At 38.6% G+C, this 19,755-nt stretch overlaps 1 protein-coding gene across 2 annotated transcripts in view; it reads left to right on the top strand.

Annotated features, from left to right (window-relative positions):
* The window catches only part of SLC25A13 (solute carrier family 25 member 13), a 196,309-nt gene extending 179,938 nt beyond the window's left edge, over window positions 1-16,371 (top strand). For both annotated transcript variants that reach the window (XM_056118359.1, XM_056118358.1), the window contains exons 15-18: window positions 8,944-9,082; window positions 14,484-14,642; window positions 14,740-14,830; window positions 15,218-16,371. In XM_056118359.1, the coding sequence (XP_055974334.1) occupies window positions 8,944-9,082; window positions 14,484-14,642; window positions 14,740-14,830; window positions 15,218-15,398 (570 nt within the window). In that variant the 3' untranslated portion in view covers window positions 15,399-16,371. The remainder of the gene's footprint in view (window positions 1-8,943; window positions 9,083-14,483; window positions 14,643-14,739; window positions 14,831-15,217) is intronic.
* Window positions 16,372-19,755: the final 3,384 nt, after the last annotated feature.

The raw sequence follows: 19,755 nt of genomic DNA, 5'->3' as shown, positions 1-19,755 counted from the left end.
GCTCGCCTTTCTTGGGAATTGGGCTTTGATGCCTGGGGTGTGAGAGTGATTTGCTCCAGGGAAGTGCTTGAGCAGGTGCTCCAGGCAGGCGCCAGAGAGGCCAGGAAACAGACTTCATCACCCCTCCCCCTCGAGTCTTGACCGCAGTGAACACTTCACACAGGACTTCACAATGATTACTTCATTTGCTCTGCAACTCCTGGCTCCCCCCAGCCTCAAGAAAGCAGTCAAGGGAGGAAGTTTTGACAGAGAGGTTGGGAGCTTGATTTCTCCCTCCCCTCATCACTAAGGTGATGGAGGGAGGTTGGACCTAGTGTTCCTCAAGACCTCCGTGGAAATCTGAGTTTTTAAATGTTGCATCCTCTCTCTCCAGGCTGCCCTGCTTCCATGGAGCTGGGCTGGTGGCAGCTCCACAATTTCACTTTCTTGCTCCATTTTCTTCCCTTTTTTAAAGCAGGTAATTTAGAAAGTAAAGCCTCTTAACGTTCCACTTTAGCTTGTATAAATATAACATATTCCTAACCGTTTATTTCTTCCTGTTTTATTTGCTCTCATTTGTTTTCCATAAAGCTAATCATTTTCCCCTCAAACCTTTGAAGCTATTTTTTTTTTAATTTATTTCCTCATTTCTTTTAAAATTTGGTAGTCCTGGTAGTGCTCAGGTCTACTTCTTGTGCACCAAGGCCACACCTGGCCACCTGGGGCTACTGGGGTGAAGAATGCAGTGCTCGGATCCACATCAGTCAGGGCCAGAACATGGCAGACTTGTGCCCTGCTATTGGGGATGTTTTGACACGTGGGGCTGTTTTGAAATAGTCTTTTTTAAAACACATTGGCACAGAAAAAACAAACTTAAAAAAAAATCAGAGCAGCACATCCCACTGAAATATGATTTATTGTATATTTAGAAAAGGAAGGAGAGTTCATTCTTGGAAAAACAAGCGGCTGCTTCATGCTGTTTCTCTATTCTTCTTATATCATGAGGCATAGTTTTCATGGCTTTCTGATTGTAGTGAAGCCACATTGCATAAGATAGATGGGTTAATTACTATCTCTCATAGAAAAAAAAAAGATTTCCCCACACCCCCTCCCAGGGGGGAAAAAACTTTAATACTTCAACATAAATTTATTTACTGCTTCCTCTTAACCTTATTTTAAATACCCCTAGCAAATAATGTTTCTTGTTTGAATTACTGAAACTTAGGGACCAAGGATATAGCTCATTAGAATATAAGCTTTACCTATTTGGGGTGCTAGGTTCAATCCCTGGCAACCTATAGTTCCCTCAGGAAGAAACACTGAAAGTTTGGGTTTATTTTCCACATTTTTTTTCTAAGATATTGATAAGTTTACCTTGGAGAAAGTTGGCAACATATCCCAGAGTCTGCTATTTATCTCATTCCCGTCCCCCCAGTGCCGCCCTGAAAATGGTCAAAGCCAGTTCGATGTCACCAGAAATAGGCATATCTTACTCCCCGAATGATAGCCAAAGATTGTGTTTTTAAGATTTAATTAGACTACATATCCTGGCCTTTGGTTGCTTACACTCTGGAAGAGGCAGTACTAATATCGGAAAATATGGAAGCATGGAGAAAACTCAGCAGCACTAAGAAGTGTAGACATTGTGGAGCCACGTGAAATCTGCTCCCTATCTCCCTCCCAGTTAAAGGAGCCTCTGTGGACAAGGTGACTTTTGGGGTTTAAGTGAATGCAGAGGTAGTATGTAAGAGCTTGGTGTTCCCAGCTTAGCCATCATCAAAGAAGATGCAGAGTGATAGATGTGCTTGATCAGATGAAAGGGGCATTAAGTATCTTTACCTTCTGATCATGTTGAATAGGGAAAGGAAAATGGGCAGGAAAACCATCACGAAGCTCTCGGAAGAGGAAAACACTGAGCTTGATCTTTAGGGGATGCAAGACAAAAAATGATGTTAGTTTTCATAGCAAGTTGAAAGGAAATTTAAGCAATATTGCTAAAGAATAAAGATGTCAGATCATGCTGCTGTAACCCTATACCCTACAGAAAACCACGCATCAAGACTTTAAGGAGGTAAGACTGAGCTCAGATCCATGCAGTCAATAGCTCCTTTTTTTTTCTTTTTGGGTCACACCCAGTGGTGCACAGAGGTTACTTCTGGCTCATGCACTCAGGAATCACTCCTGGTGGTGTTCGGGGGACCATATGGGATGCTGGGAATCAAACCTGGGTTGGCTGTGTTCAAGGCAAATGTCCTACCAATGGTGCTATCACTCCGGCCTCAGTCAATAGCTCTTGAATGCTGGGATTACTTTTGAAGGAAATTCTCCCAAATGTATTTAGAAACATTACTGCAATACTTATATAGTGGCTGGTGAGAATAGAATTTTTTGCTCTATTGTTAACTAAAAACATTCTAGGAAATAATGTTAGATAGGTTTTATTTTTACTGAGGTAGCTTAGTTACAACAGCTTCCATATTAATGTCTTAAACTTGTGTTTTCCTCTATTGAGGGAATAAGACAGGAAGAAAATTGAACTGATCCTGCTTCAAGTTGGTTATTTGATTTCTCCTTCGAGTATCTACTGGTCATTGTATGTGGGAAGAACCAGCAGAATTTACAGGGCAATTTGGAGGCTAGTAAGAGAAAGGGAGAAAAATAAAAGGGTGATAATGTTAACTTTACAGAGTAATTAGCTAGATTATAACTTTTAAAAAAATATGATAAAAGTACTATACTGGTGCTGTCCTGTACTTTGCCCCCTTGAAAAAGCTGGAATGTGTTGGGGACTGGCAGTGGTCAAGGTAAAAAGAACTCAAAAGTCTTGAGTTTTGGCTCCATCTCCGCCATTACCTCCAAGAATGTCCCATGAGCAAGTCAACAGCATAGTCCTCAACAAAAGTACAATTGATAGATTAACTGTTCTGGGTGTCAGTTTGCACATGTATAAAATGAGGAATTTGGATGTGGTTAAGTTTGTGGCTCTTGATTTCATCTAGGCATTTAACATTTGGGGGTAGACAAGATACATAAGTGTGGGTTAATTGGTAGTGCTAGATGTGAGTCTGCTGGGTTTGGGTGGGGCTTTATCTTTTTTTTTTTTTTTAAATAGCTGTACTCAGTGAACAAAGACATCTTAACACATCCATGGGAAAGTTGACTGAGGAATAGCCAACATGACAGAATTCAGATTCCAAGCATTTGTTCTGGTTGGAAGGATAGGTGAAGTTTAATAGGATTTAGCATAAAGTACTGCTTAAATTACTTGTTTAAAGCAACTAATAAAGTTACAGTAAGCTAGGTTAATAGCAGTTAATATGAAAAACATTAAGGTTTTATTACCCATATGCTCAGTTTAAGGCAGGAGGATAATAATGATGTCGAAAAAGCAAGGCTAAAATAGCAGATGTGTTGTGATAAGGAAATTTGAGAGATTGCAGCCTCACGTTAAGCAAAAATGCCCAGGATCCAACATCACTAGATTAATATCTCTTAGTAGATGTCACCTGACTTGACTCAGTCTGTTGACTCTCGATGGATTTATTACTTTCTTCCAAGAATCTGTAACTTTGGTGGAAATTTGATACAGGGGTGACTTCCTTTCCATTAGGCCTGCCTAAGACACATATTTATATGTTACTGTTGTTATTTTTTTATTAAAGGCCCTCCCGTTGATCGTCGATTTGCTCGAGCGGGCCCAGTAACGTCTCCATTGGAGACTTTGTTGTTACTGTGTCTGGCATATCGAATACTCTCGGTAGCTTGCCGGGCTCTCTGAGAGAGGCGGAGGAATCGAACTTGGGTCGGCCATGTTGGCCGCTTGTAAGGCGAACGCCCTACCCGCTGTGCTATCGCTCTGTTGTTATTTGGAGGTCACACATGGTAGTGTTCAATTCATTATATTTTAAGCCTATTTCTGGGCATACATCTAGGGGAGGTTTTTTGTTTGTTTTTTTAAGTAAGGGACATTAATTTACAAAGTTATTCATAGTTGAGTTTCAGGCATACAATATTCCAACACCAATCCCATAACTAGTGTCAACTTCCCTCCACTATCATCCCTAGATTCCCTCCCTGTAGCCTGTCTTCTTGACAGGCTCATTTTTAAATTTGGTTCTTGTAGTTTGTATCTCATGCTTTCTGTTTTGTTCATTCTGTGGCCAAATCTCTAATATCACACATTATCGCTGCCAATGTGTCTGAGGTCCCTGCCCCCCCCCCCACATCTGTTACCTCCCATCTGCCTTTTCTTCCCCCCGCCCCGCCTTGATTTCCTTTCTTCCTTATCTGCAGTATAGGAACCAGTATAGTCTAGGTATCCCCTTTCAATACCATGCTTACTCTCGTCCTGTTATTCTGTGTGCCACCGATAAGTGATATTTGATATTTGTTCTACTGACTTACATTGCTAACCTCCAGTTCTGTCCATGTTGCAGACAATTGCGTGCTTTCATCCTTTCAGTTGCATTGTATTCCATTGTGTATATATACCACATCTTCATGATCCACTTTTCTATCATTGGACACCTAGATTTTATCTCTGTCCTAACTACTGTGCTAAGTGCTGTAGTGAACAATGACATGCATGTTCTTTTGAATGAATATTTTTGTGTCTTGGGGATAGATACAAAGAAATGAAATTTTGGGGTAGAATGGAAGTTCAGTTCTGACTTTTCTGAGAAGTCTCCATACTGTTTTCCTAGGGATTAAACTGGACAACATTCCCACCAGCAGTGAATGAGTTTCTTTTTCACCACTTCCCCACCAACACAGATTGTTCCCAGTTTTCTTGATATGTGCCATTCTCATGGTGTGAGATATCTCATTGCATTTTAACTTGGATTTCTCTGATAACAAGTAATTAATACTTTTTCATGTTCCTATTGGCCATTTGTCTCTCTTTAAAGATGTGGCTATTCATTTCCCTCCCCATATTTTTAAAGGTTTTTTTTTTTTTTGCTTATTTATTACTGTTGTTATTTGGAGGTCACTCCTCTTTTCGAAGTCTTGTTGATCTTTGTGAGTTCTTCATATATCTTGGATATTAAACCTTGGAAATGTTGAGCACAAATATTATTCTCTCATTGTCCACCGGGTGTCTTTTAGTTTTAGCCCAGATTTCTTTTGTCATGCAAAACTCTCTAAGTTGATGTTACTCCCATTTGTTTATTTTTGTTTCTGTTGCCTTTGCCAGTGGAATCACATCATTGAAACACTTTTGAGGTTCAAATCTTGATTGTTCTGCTAGTATTTTTTTCAATGTATTTTATGGATTCTGATCTGATCTCATAATCCGTGATCCACTTTGAATTAACTTTTGTGTAAATTGTGAGATATGGATCCAGCTTCATTTTTTATAAGTGGTTATCCAGTTTTCCCTTCACCATTTGTTGGAAAGGGATTTTAATCTATTTCTTCTACCCAGTTTCTTTGTTGAAAATTGATTGACCATAGATCTGGGGATTCATCCTTAGATTCTTGATTCTAACCCATTGGTCAGAAACTCTATCCTCTTTACAGTACTGTGCTGATACTGATCACTATAGCTTTATAGTATAGTTTCAAGTTTAGTAATAAGAAATCTCCCACTTTCTTATTTCTCAGTATGATTTTGGCTGGAGCAATAGCACAGTGGTAGGGCGTTTGCCTTGCACACAGCCAACATGGCCGACCCGAGTTCGATTCCTCCGCCCCTCTCGGAGAGTCTGGCAAGCTACCGAGAGTCGTGCCCGCACAGCAGAGCCTGGCAAGCTACCCGTGATGTATTCAATAAGCCAAACACAGTAACAACGAAGTCTCCAATGGAGACGTTACTGGGCCCGCTCAAGCAAATCGATGAAAAACGGGAGGACGGACGGACGGATGATTTTGGCTATGTGGGATGCTTTATTACTGACTTGAAGAATGTCATTTGAATTTGAGTAGGGATTGTATTGAATCTATGTAATAATTTCATAGGATGATCATTTTGACAATATTGATTCTGCCAATCTTTGAATCAGGAATATTTTCCCAAGGTCATCTTCTCTTTCTTAAGTGATTCATAGTTTTCATAGTATAGATTTTTCAAATTTTTCAAGTTAATTCCTACGTACTTAATGTTTTGGGACAGTATTTTGAGTGGAATAGACTCTTTGATCTTTTTCTTTTGTGGGTCATTATTTACATATAGGAATGTGAGAGATTTTTGTGTTTTCACTTTGTAGCCAGCTATTGCTGTATTGGTTTATTGTTTCTAAGAGCCTTTTTGTGAACTCTTTAGGTTCTTATGTTTATATTGTCATGTCATCTGCAAATAGTGATAATTTTATTTCTTTTCCAATTTGAATCCCATTGATTCCTTTATCTTGCCTGGTTAGAAATTGCTAGGACTTCAAATATTATATGGAATGAAACTGCAGCAGGTAGACATCCTTGCCTGGTACCTGATCTCAAAGCACATACTTTCAGCTATTACATTAAGATTGATACCGTGGATTTGCTGTAGATAGAATTACTCTCTTGAAGATGGTTTCTACTTCCCCTCTTTTGTTATGAATTTTTTTCATAAGTGGATGTTAGATTTTATTTCATGCCTTTTCTGCATCAATTGCTATGATCATTTGATTTTTTTATATTTTCTTTTATTGAGGTGGTCTATCTTATTATCTCATTCCTACTTTGGACAAACTTGCAGGCTATCGAATGTAGCCTGCCCACAGGACATCTTATTATCTCATTCCTACTTTGGACAAACTTGCAGGCTATCGAATGTAGCCTGCCCACAGGGCAGAGTCTGGCAAACTCCCCGTGGCCTACCAAATATGCCAAATACCAGTAACAATGATGGGTCTCATTCTCCTAAAGAGCCGTAAATATAATCTCAGGGCTAGGATGAAAGAGACGTTACTGGGGCCTGCTCGAGGCAATCGACGATTAACAGGATGATGAAATGAAATGAATGAAATGAGGTGGTCTATTACATTAAATTATTTGCATATGATAACAATTTTGCATCCTTGGGATAAATTCCACTTGATCATGGTGTGTGATATATTTTTTTAATGTGTTGTTGGATTCAGTTTGCTACGATTTTGTTGACGATTTTTGCAGTGATATTCATTAAGGAAATTTGTGTGTCAGTAGCTTTGGGTAGTAATGTTAACATGGCTTCATTGATGCTACCAGAAAGGACTTCTGATTCTTCAATGTTTTGGAAGAGCTTAAAGGGTAAATGTAGTAAGTCTTTTCGAAGTCTTGATAGAATTCAACCATCTAGACCATAGTTTTTATTCTTGGGGAGATTCTTAATTACTGTTTTAATTTCCTTGCTTGTGATTGGCCTGTTTAGATTTTCTGTTTCCTTCTTGCTCAGTTTTGGGAGATTACAATATTCTAGAATTTGTCCATTTCTTCTAGGTTCTCCAGCTTAACTTTGTAAAGTTGTTCATAGTAAGTTTTCACAATATATTTAATTTCTAAGGAATTGATTGTAATTTCTCTCCTCATTTCTCATATGACTTATTTGGGCATTTTTCTCTTCTTTTCATCATAAGTCTAGCCAAAGTTCTTTCTATCCTGTTTACTGTTTCAAAGAACCAGCTCCAGGTTTCATTGACTATTTGTATTGTTTTTTTGATATATCTTTATCATTGAGTTCTCCTCTAATTTTTATTATTTTCTTTCTTGTGCTATTTTTAGGATTAATTTGTTTTTTTTCTCCAGATGTATATTTATTTAAGATGTATATTTATGTTGTTGATTTAAGCTCTTTATTCTTTCGTGATGGAGGCCTGTATTGCTATGAAGTTCCTCCTTGTACAGCTTTTGCAGTGTTCCATAGATTCTGATAGTTTGCTTTTTCATTCCCATTTGTTACAGGGAATCTTTTTATTTCTTACTCTTTGGTTCTGTTGTCATTGCACTGTATTTTATTCAGCCTCCAGGTGTTGTTTACTTTTCATGTGTTCTAGACACCCATCAATTCTTATGCCTCACATGACATTATTTTTCCAGCAGAAATTATTTAGTGGAAATTTTGCTCTATTGCTGACCTGTCTGTACACAGTTCTTAATGTGTAAAAGTTACTGTAGACACCTAAGACTTTAGAATTGGCATTTATCAATATTTCATAATCCTGTAAATTTTAAGTACGTGTGACTAAGGGATCCTGAACCCCTTGATTACTTATTATATCTGAACAGGTATAATAATTTTTTCATTGTAATTTTTTCTGGGAAACAATGTAATGCTTTCACCAGTGTTCTCATACAATATGAAAACCAAATTATTTGCCTTGTCATTTAATGTAATTAATTTATTTTCTAGTATATTAACAGTGAGATGTCATGTTTTTTGCTGCCCATCTTTTGAGAACAAATTCTTCTTCAATGTCATCATTAGGGACTTCACAGATTCACAGATGAAAATCCAAAATTGGGGATCTGAGAATATAGATAGATAGTACAGAGAGATAGTAGGTAAAGTGTTTGTCTTGCCTGTGGCTGACCTGGGTTCAATTCCTTATGGTCCCCCAATCCTCATAGTCGTGATCGCTGAGCATAGGAGTAAGCCCTCAGCATCACTAGGTATAGTCGGAAAATAAAACAAAAACTCCAAAAGTAAAAAATGAATGAGTGCACCTGCCCTCCACTTACCACACAGTAAGTTTAGTTTATTAATTCATGACTTAAAACAAAATTTAGATTAATTACTTGCAAGATTTATTTTTCCTATTTACCCTTCAGCCTATGAGTACACATTTGCTTTTCTCCAGGTTTACTGTCTTCTGAGATCAGGGATCATTCCTGGGGGTGCCAAGGGATCTAAATGCGATTCCAGTAAGTGACCCTGGGTCAGGTACATGAAAGATGCAAGAGACAGAACTATAGGCTCACCCATAGTTCTGTCTCTCCAGTCTCAGTGAAGTTTTCTTGATGGAATATGTCTTTCATGTTTGTTTGTTTATTTTTTCCAATGTACAGGGTGCCAAGGCATGCTTTCTGCGGGACATTCCTTTCTCTGCCATCTACTTCCCGTGCTATGCTCATATGAAAGCTTCTTTTACAAATGAAGATGGGCAGATTAGCCCTGGAAGCCTGTTATTAGCTGGTGCCATAGCTGGTGAGTATCCTTCACAGACCTTTATTAGCTCCCTCCACCCCTCTACTCTGCAATTTTTTGCATACGTTCTTTGAGGGGATATATGAGATAACCATAAATTGTTTTGAATAACTACTGAAAAGAAATGGCAAGTAAATTAATCTTATTTTTAGTAGATTGGACTATTAGGTCTAATTTCTTGTTTGTTTGCTCCTTGTGTTTTGATTTTGGATCATACCCAGTTATGCCCAGGGCTTATGCATTCAGGGATCACCCTCATTAACCTTGGGAGATCACATGGGATGCCTGTGATCAAAATCAAGTCAGCCACGTGCAAGGCAAACACCCTGCCCTTTATACTATTGCTCCAGCCCCTAACATCTTTTTCTTTTGTTTTTGTTTGGGGGGCCACATTCTGCAATGCTAGGGACTACTTCTGGTTCAGTGCTCCAGCATTGATTCCGGAGGTACTTAGATCAAATCTGGGCCTTCTACAAGTAGACTATACCCTCGATTAGGCTTTTCTCTCCAGCTCAGGGCTAATTTCTTTTCTTTTTTTTTTTTTTTGTTATTGGGTCACACCCCGCAATGCATAGGGCTTACTCGTGGCTGTGCTTGGGGGACCATATGGGATGCTGAGAATCAAATGCGGGTCAGCCGTGTGCAAGGCAAACACCCTACCCACTGTGCTATCACTCCAGCCCACAAGGCTAACTTTTGACTCACAAAGAATCACATTAAAATTTGGTGTATTTTGTGGTACTATTGGATTCCAGTTCAATTTCCATATCATTTTGTAGTTTTACTTGCTAGCATAAGAATAAAAAGTGCTCCACTGGAAGTTAAAAAAAAAAATTGAACAAAGTAAGTTTGAGAATTTGAGTAATAGCTTCTGTCATTTAGACAAAGGAAATGAAGTGACTTGGGCCTATTAGATATCTTATTCCCTTTGATGTTGATTGCCTCGAGCAGGCCCCAGTAACATCTCCTTCGTCCTAGCCCAGAGAATTTTTTTAAAAAGTGCCATATTCAAGGCTCTTTTAGGGTTAGGAGAATGAGACCCATCATTTTTACTGGTATTTGTCATATTGGGTACGCCATGGGGAGTTTGCCAACTCTGCCGTGTGGGCAGGTTACATTTGGTGGCCTGCCAGTTTGTCCAAAGTAAGAATGAGATAAGATGTCTTTGATGTGTAAGATAGGAACAGAGTATTGTGTTAATTGAACCACACAAAGGACTATATATACAGTGAAAATACCTATAGGAAAAATTAGATACAGAGCTTGACTTTTGTTTCCAATGTAAATATCTAAAAGAAATATGATTATTCCTATAGGAATCAATTTGTTCTTTGATGCTCCACCTTGTCTGGAGAGTCTAAAGGGACTGGAATTCTCTTGATTAAATCCCAGGGGGAAATCAAACATTTAAATGTGTTAACAAACTTTAGTACCTATGTGAAGGACTTAGCATATGGTAAATAATAGTAAATAGTCAATAATTGTTACCAGTATACAAATGTCTGATTATAAATCACTCCAAAAGTCATATGTGAAATCAAAACATAAGTATAAATAATCAGATTCAAAGTTAGGACTCTCCCCAATTCTTGTTTTCCACAAAAATATTATCTTTAACTCTTTTCTTGGGGAAGATAGCTATACAGGAGTTATTTTATCTGTGGACAGGAGTTTCTGAGGCAAACCATGCTACTAGAATGCATTTTTTTGTCTCTTAAGGTTTACTTTTCTGTTTATATTATGAAAATGATGTTGCTCATTGTCAACTATTAGGAAGGTTTGAGAGATAACTAATATGTTTTCCATTATTCCACTAAGATAGCCACCATTTAGAATATTTGCTAATTTTTTCCAAGTTTTTAACATAGCTGTGCACACTGTGTGCATTTGATATTTGACATTATATATGAAGAAATGGTAGCTACCATAGTGCTTAAAAGGTTAGTGGCAGTTCTATGGAGTCAGAATACTCAGGTTCAAATTCCACTTACTCTACTCAGGACTCTGTGGCCTATACAAATTACTTTTTTCCCTCTGCTTGTTTCACCATCAAAATGAAGTATTAAAAATAGTCTTAGTCTTGTGGAGTTTCATGCTTGCTTTATACATGGCAACCATGCTACCAAGTTCTAGCACTGAGTTCTAGCACTGGAACCCTACCAGGAATGCAGAGCCAGGAGTAAGCCTTGAGCAAGTTGGGTCTGACCCCATAATGAAATAAATATCCAAAGAAGTATGTGGAACATATTAAGCAATTTTAAAAGTTCACTAGTAATACATATATTTTTATTATATGACATTTGAAGCATAAATAAAGGGGCAAGAGAGATAGAACAGGGGTTAAGGTTCTTTCCTTGCAGAGACCAATGCCGAATGTGTTACACATACTGTGCTACAAGCCCTGCCAGGATGATCCTTCAGCTTAGAGCCAGGAGTAAGCCCTGAGCACAACTGAGTATGGCCCAAATCCTAAATCAAGCAAATAAACTAACAAAAAAAAATGTGGTTTTTTTTTTTCCTGCTTCAAATCTTCAATCTTTCTGCTTTTTTTTAACTGTTTTGAATCTAGCACTGTTTTGAATCATTTTCTTTAAAGAACGTGTCCCTAAAGTAAATTTTTTAATGAAAAATGCAATTGTTTTCAAGGTATTGCCATGCTATTCTTGAAAGTATTTATATCCCCAGGCTACTATAATTTTCCTTCTCAAAGCCATTTTCCAGATAACTTCTAGTATTTTTATCTATTACTGCATAACAATTTACTCTAAAATTTAGCAGGTTAAAACAGCAAATGTTCATCATTTCACAGTATTTATATCAGGGGAGAAACTTATTGGGTGCCTCTGACTCAAGTGACTCCTGAGATTGCAGTCAATAAAGAGTCAAATAGTTCCTCGGGCTCTATGTCCTGACTGGAATTGGACAGCTTACTTACAAGATGGTTCATTGCCATGGTCTTTGGCAAGATGCCTCAATGTTGTGGCAGATGAGCCTTTCCACAAGTTGCACATAGCAGCTGACTTCCTTCAGCTCAAGATCAGATGTGGGAGGTGTGGGCATTTGAGGGCAGGAAAAGAGGGAGGATGAAAGAGAAAGCAAAACAGAAGCCACACCTAGCTTTAGAAGTCACACATCACACTATCCTTTTGGTTACAGCTGATTATTTTTGTTCGATGAGAAGAGACTTTCTAGAGCTTGAGATGTGAGGTAAAGATCCCCAAGGGCCATTTTAGAAGCTAAGTACCCTAAGTACTATAGAACACATTCATTTTTTTATCCTTCTTCCTCAGCTTCTCCTTTCCTGTAACATAGGAATGTATAAGACACAATCTGTTGAATTTTTTTTTTTTATTCAAAGAACACATCAGCATAAAGCTTTAATGTTTCCTTAGACTTTTAGAAACCAGACAAAGTCACTCAGAATCTTTGCTAACCCACCCTAACCCTGAAAATCAATAGATCCTTGATGGCCAAGCACTGTCCTGTATCTGCTTCTTTCCTGGCTTTTCTTTGGAGCATTTGGATGCTATTCTCCAGGTTTAAGTAGAAAATCTCCACACTATAGATTCACTGGCCACACAGTATAGACACAGTTTCTCACAATACCCAGCAGCCTTCTCTGTAGGAAAACTGAGACCTGGGGATGGACATAATGAAGATCACTTCCAAGGCTGCCATGTCTCAACAACCCACATACCACCAATAAGCTTTACTGAAAAATGGAGTATACATCCTGCATGTTTCTTTTGGTGTTTTTATTCAACACACTAGTCGTTGTAAGGGTGTACTCAGTATCTTGCCAGTTTCTCTTGTTATTTTTATTTACCACACCAGTCATTCTTCCCTGCTCTTCACCCCCATGAAAACTATCTATGAAAACTTCTCTAATAGAAAGAAACTTACTACTTCTTTTATTACTTTCTGGTCCTTCAGGATCACACACTTACATCCCTGTATGCCATTGTAAGGGCTGTTGCGTTTCTAAAGCAGACAGCCTCACTAAACTCTTCCTAAACCAGGAAGTAAGACAAAATTGGTAGTGTGAATACAGTGGGTTTCTAAGCATTTTTCATGTTTCCTTCCATTATGTTGGAGGATAAATTCCTGGCCCAAAGTTAAAATAATTCCTCCAAGTCAATAGGAAATTCAGTATGACTTATCCAGTGAAACACTGGATATAAAGTGAGCTTTTCACATGCAAAAATGCGATGCATTTTTAAAAAACTGTTACTTAAGGTTCAATGTTTGTGGAGCTGTGTAATGAGGAAAGAGGAAGAGATACCGCTTAGTAGTATAAACGCAAACATGTAGTATGCAGATTCCCCCAGACACAGGCATATACTATAACTTTAAAACTGTCTGTTAGAAGGATAAGATGTAGTTGTGAGCCAGACCACGTTGGTTTGGACAGAGATTCTTACAGAATTATTAAGCCTTAAAAAAAGCAAAGGAGATTTATGCATCTGCATTTGACCAATTTGGTTTGGAATAGGTTCATAATGGAAAAGTAATAAAACCATAAGAGACAGTGTCTTCTGAGTACAGTCTTGCTTTTCAAAAATCTAAACATGGGCTGCCCCATTTTGGGTAAAGTGACTGTAGAAAAATTTCCCATTGGTAATTTTGGATGGGTTTTGTTGTTGTTGTTCCTTTTTCATTGATTATCAGCCAGTATAAATTTTAAACTTTCTCTCACATATTTTTTTTCTAGAGATGTCAGACTGAAGAAAAAGGAATTCTGCAGTGTTATCGGTTGAGTCTCAGCTCCACCCCTCAGTCACACACACACACACACACACACACACACACACACACACACACACTGTTTGCTTAGCTATCTATAGCATTTTTCTGATGAAATTGGAGAGGTTAGGGTTTTGAGGCTGGGGGGTAGCTGTATGTGTGCTAGAAGCACCTCCTGTGACTGCCAGTAGCCACAGAAAAGCATGAAGAGGAAACACATAACAAGCTTCACCTCTGAAAAATTGGACCTATTAACTTTGCGAGTTTCTAATTTCAACATGAAAGGAAAAAAAAAAAGCAGTGATTTTTCCCATGTATTCTTGATTCATTGAAATAGTGTTATTGGAAAATAATTCCTTGTTGTTTTGGAGTGTTATTGGAAAATAATTTCTTTTTTAATGATTCTTTTAAAATTTTAAGCAATGTGTACATAAAAGGATATGATTTTGGGGAAGGCGAGGTGGAGTGCCTGTAGGTGGATGGGAATCTCCATTATACCAACAAGATAGTCACCGCTGTGCTTCCTAGAGAGGACAGTGAAATAGACATTTGATTTCATTGGTTTCTTAACTTTCTTCCTGAGACTATCCGTTTAGAGCACAGTTATTTTTATATAGTGAATATGTGACCAGACTGTGATGCATTGTCACTCCTGCAGGTATGCCTGCGGCATCCTTAGTGACCCCTGCTGATGTTATCAAGACTCGATTACAGGTGGCTGCCAGGGCTGGCCAAACAACTTACAATGGTGTGATAGACTGCTTTAGGAAGATTCTGCGGGAAGAAGGCCCAAAAGCTTTGTGGAAAGGAGCTGCTGGTATGGAAAAAAAAAAATTGTATCTAAACCTTTGCAAAAATATTTTGCAATTTTTTTTTTGTATCTAATTTTCTGTTCTCTCCCATTTTTTTCAAAGCTCGTGTATTTAGATCCTCTCCACAGTTTGGTGTAACTTTGCTGACTTATGAACTGCTACAGCGATGGTTCTACATTGATTTTGGAGGAGTGTAAGTATTCCACTAAAGCTGCAGCTTCTAATAGTTAGGCAATATTGAGAAAGGTTTGGCAGTCTCGTCCCTATGATGAAATAAGAAGTATGGGAATAAGGACCCAGGCATAGCTAAGAGTGGAGCACCTGCCTTGTAGACATGAGGTGTAGAGTTTGGTCCTGGGTACAGTGTGCCATACTGAAAATAATCCTTAAACTACTATAGTGTTTGACAGGGCCAGTGACATAGTATAGTAGGTAAGATACCTACCTTGCATGTGTCTGACTTCCCGTTCAAATCCGCAGTACCACATAGAGCTCCTAAGAGCTATGTTACAAACGTTATTTTTGCCTCATTAAAATAAAACAATACAAAGCTCAGATTCTATTTTATCTTTTTTTTTAGGAAACGTGTGGGATCAGAGTCAGCTTCCAAATCCAGGCTCACACTGCCTGCGCCCAATCCCGATCATGTGGGGGGCTATAAACTGGCAGTCGCAACATTTGCAGGGATTGAAAATAAATTTGGACTTTACTTACCTCTATTCAAGTCATCGGCTTCTACCTCAAAAGTTACTAGCGGATGATGATCGGAGGAATGAGCCTGGGGTCTTGCTGCCACTTTCTTGTTACAGTGGGAAGGAACCTAGCATCTTGGATTGGAGTGATGTTTCATTCTTTTCACTTCCATTTCTAGTTTAAAATTCTATTGAGGGCTTTTTATAAAATATAATCATGTATCTTTGGTGTGTTCCTTTAACCTGATCATTGGAAATTTTGCATAATTATTGTTTGGGGGGTCTTTGTACCAAATATTTGCTGGGTTTTGGTTGACTCTAATATGATTTGGGGAAATGAGTTTGTCGGAATAGAAATTAGAGCTATTCTACTTGGACTAGGATTTTAGTCCTGAAGAAGTTACTGAAAGGCAATCATAGTGTTAACAGCAAAGTGTTTCATGTTTGTTCGACTCAGTGGGAAACTGGGTACATATTTATAACAAAAATACTGAAAGAAATGATAAGTTGTCGTAAACAGCCAATTTGGTTTCAGATTTTAAGGATGCACTTTTGTTTCTGGATCATATTATGAAACTTTTATGTGAAACATGGAGGGTTTTATTCCTTTTGTAATGGAAACCATATTGAAGATGTTCAATAATCATTCTGTTACTGGTATCAAAACCACTAGAGAGAAGTCCTTGTACTTTCTGGAAGTGATGTTGGCATTTTATTTTAAAGACAGAGAAGTGATGAGATGTTGCACTTCTTCAGGATGAACTAGTTTGGATAACTGCTGACATGATGTACAACAGGCTAATTCTCCTCGTTCAGTGCATAGTGAAGTGTATATCCCCCCCAAAACTGCTACCCGCCCAAATTCCCTGAGCCCACTCATAATTGGCACTCATTTATTTTATAATTACACTTTATCTTGAATCATGTAAGACAAATATTCTCTAATATTAATGTTTGAATTTTTATTTAATTTGTGATATCTTGCATAATGGTCAGAAGGCTGTGTGTTTGGAAGAGAGTAAATAAACTATTTTTAAAGCTATTGAGTCATTTCCTCTTGTGTATATGATAAATGACAACAGTCGACATTGGGCTCCACAGTTCACACTGAAAGGGATTTTGTTCATACTGACATAAACATATAATCCTGGTCTTTCAAGGTAACATGTACCCTTGTCTTCAGATAACACCAGTGATCAGCCTGAGTATGAGAACCTCCATTTCATCCTGGAAAAGCAAGGGACATAGGAAACTGGTGTTTGTTCTGGTCATCCTCGGTATTTTCAGTAGTGTTTTGGTCATGAACACTGGTATGAAATTATTATATTTTCTAATCATCTCTGACTCTTTCTCATACCAAAATCATGTACATTTTCATAACTGACATGGTCATCTTTGGTCAACATCATAATTATTTGCAATAAGTAGGAAGTCATGAATAGAATTGAGGACTTACCTGCTTAGGCTACCATAATGTTCTTGAAAAGCTTTCTGAAAAATCCCCCAAATTTCCCTCCTTCGGGGATGGCATTTTTCAATCTCTATCTCGCTATAGGCCAAAGCTTAACATTCCATTAATGTTGAAAGGTTAATGTTACTGTTACGAATTCAAATGAGGAAACAAATCCAGAAGTTTGATTTTACTTTTTTTAGGTGGGTCAAAAATTTTGTGATTCTCACTAGAAATAGAACAAATGCATACATAGCTTCCTCATGATTTGGCTTGATAAAACCTAAGAGAAGACACTGCTCTCACCCCAAGCCCTGTTCAATAGGATATCTGTATTTATAGTTTACTCTCAATATTAAATATGTCCTAGAAATTTTAATAATATTAAAAGGACTTACACTTTGGTCTGTTGAATGTGGAGAAAAGTTTCTTTTTTTAAAGTTTTATTTCATTTTTATAAAGTTGTTCACAATAATTGTTTACATTTAATACTCCAACATCAATCCCACCACCATTACACCTTCCCACCACCATATTTCAAATGTTTCCAACCTGAACCCCAAACCCTGCCCCCAAAGCAGGACCTAAATAATTTATTCTGTATTGCTTGTTAATGAAAACTACACTAAAAACCATGCCAAAAAGTTTCCTTAGAGGAACGTGTGTGAAGATTGTGATATTTCACCATGGAGCCATTAAGCCCTTATATAATAAATTACTAACATGTTGTTAAAGGTTGATCCGGGTGTGTGTGTGTGTGTGTGTGTGTGTGTGTGTGTGTGTGTGTGTGTGTATTCTCCCCAAGACTAACTTCCTTCTACTTTACACACCATCAAATGTGTTGTGTACATCAGTGGTGTAGTGTATGAGATGCTCCAGGAATTCTAAAATTTTAAATACAGTTGTACAGCTGAGGCTGATTTAATTTTTTTTTTAACTGGATGGTGACTTTGGGGTCCGGAGGCATCTTTGCAGCATGTTGCTCTAGTATTGCTCTCTTCCGAGAGATTCATTTGTGAGCCTCTGGACCATGGCCATTGATGAGCTTATATGGCACCAGAGGCAGTTCTTGGGCGTGACTGCCAGACTAAAGAAAAGTTTCTAAACTGTGCATCTCTGCATTCCTCACTTGCTTGAATTTTTTTTTAGGATCACATTTTTATGTTCAATATGGACTTATTCTCAGTAGTCCTGTATTGCCCTACCTGCATCCCTTAAATACTCTTGAATTTGCTGGGAGAGCAGCTTGGCTTTACTTCAGTTTACCGGAAGCAAGGGCAAATCTCTTGTAGTAAATGAAAGCCAGAGATAACCAGGAAGTCATAATATATAGGGTCGCAGGGCTGTGTTCCTTTAAAAAATTTGGTTCTGTTGGAGGACAGCAGAGACTTGAGACACTTTGAAGGAGGGCTAATTTCCATCCGAGTTGTGCTCAGTGGGTGGTGTGACTGTGACATCCTTAAATAGGACTGCAATCACCCTGTGGTGAAAACCACCTCAAATTTGTTCTGGGTTTTCCTTCTTCCTGAAGTGATAGCACAATAGGTCTCCAGTGCTGTGGCTGCCGCTCTGCAGCCAGGCTGTTTCCCTCCTTGATACTGAAGAACTGAAAGCAGTGTAACTCCCACAGGCATGCCTGCCCACCCAAGGGGTCTGGCCTCCGCCTCTCCGCAAGCCCCAGAATCTCTCAGCTTTGCCCTTAGTCTACCTCGTGGCTGCCTGGGGGTAGGGGAGACTACTGACTTTCTTAGCAGCTTTTTTTTTTCTCAAGGAGGGGGAAAAATGTGAACCTGACCACAAAGTGAACACACTGATTCTTGGGTTCCAGTCGTGGCTGGGTTTCTTGAGGCTGGGTGGCACGCTGTCGCCAAGCTCATGCTACACCTCATAACCCACAACCATTTGCTGAACTCCCTGGGGTCGCCTTAATCCCAGCAGCCAGGGTTGCACAGGGGAAAATAAGAGTCCTGGCACAGAAAGGAGTCATTTAAATGCTTATTGCATTTCAAGCTTCAGTTTTTACTTAGCTAAAATATTTACCATTGCTGGAAAACAATGTTTAAAATTTTGTGCTTATGTATTATTTAATGGTGTGGCCTATGTAAACCTCAGGATGCTTACATTTTGACAGTCTTCTGGAAATGTTTAGCAGCACATAACTTTAGTGAGTGGGGAATAAAAAAAAATGGGAACAAATTGTGCTTGAAACTGTAACCACCTCTGGCTGGTGTTCACAAGTCACCTTCAGGTAAGAGAGAAATCAATGGAATTTGTTAATTCCTGCACTGTAGACCCTTTAAATTCACCTTTTTGATAAACTTCTCTCAAAGTCACCATGTGCTTTTTAGCCCAGAAGCTTTACTTATGGGGGATGAATTTGTATCCTTGCCACTGAGCAAAATCCTATTCTAAATTGAGGGTAATCAAATGTTTTCAGGATGTGGATTTTTCTAGAAATTTGAGGGGATAGGGGGCTGGAACGATAGTACAGTGGATAGGGCATTTGCCTTGCACGCAGCCAACATGGCCAACCTGGGTTCGATTCCCAGCATCCCATATGGTCCCCCGAGCACCGCCAGGAGTAATTCCTGAAAGCATGAGCCAGGAGTAACCCCTGAGCATCGCTGGGTGTGACCCAAAAAGCAAAAAAAAAAAAAGAAGAAGAAAAAGAAATTTGAGGGGATGGGGATGCAGCCATCCCAGTTGTTTAGGGCTTACTCCTAGTTCTCTACTTAGGGAACATGCCTGGTGTTACACTCTATGTGGCACAGGGATCAAATCCAGGTCAGCCACATGCGAGGCAAGTACCTTACTCCTGTATTATCTCCCTCCAAATATTTTTTTAAAAAATGGGATGGAAAGATAATTCATGGGTAAGGCATTTGCCTTGCATGTGGCTGACCCACGCTTAATCCCCAGTACCCTATATGATCCTCTGAGAGTGTCAGGAGTAAGCCCTGAACACAGGAAGGTGTA

This window comes from Sorex fumeus, unplaced genomic scaffold, assembly GCF_029834395.1.
Source record: "Sorex fumeus unplaced genomic scaffold, SorFum_2.1 ptg000037l, whole genome shotgun sequence".
NCBI classification, from domain to species: Eukaryota; Metazoa; Chordata; class Mammalia; order Eulipotyphla; family Soricidae; genus Sorex; species Sorex fumeus.
The sequence above is the reverse complement of the archived record's forward strand: the minus strand, read 5'-3'. Positions and strand labels throughout refer to the sequence as shown.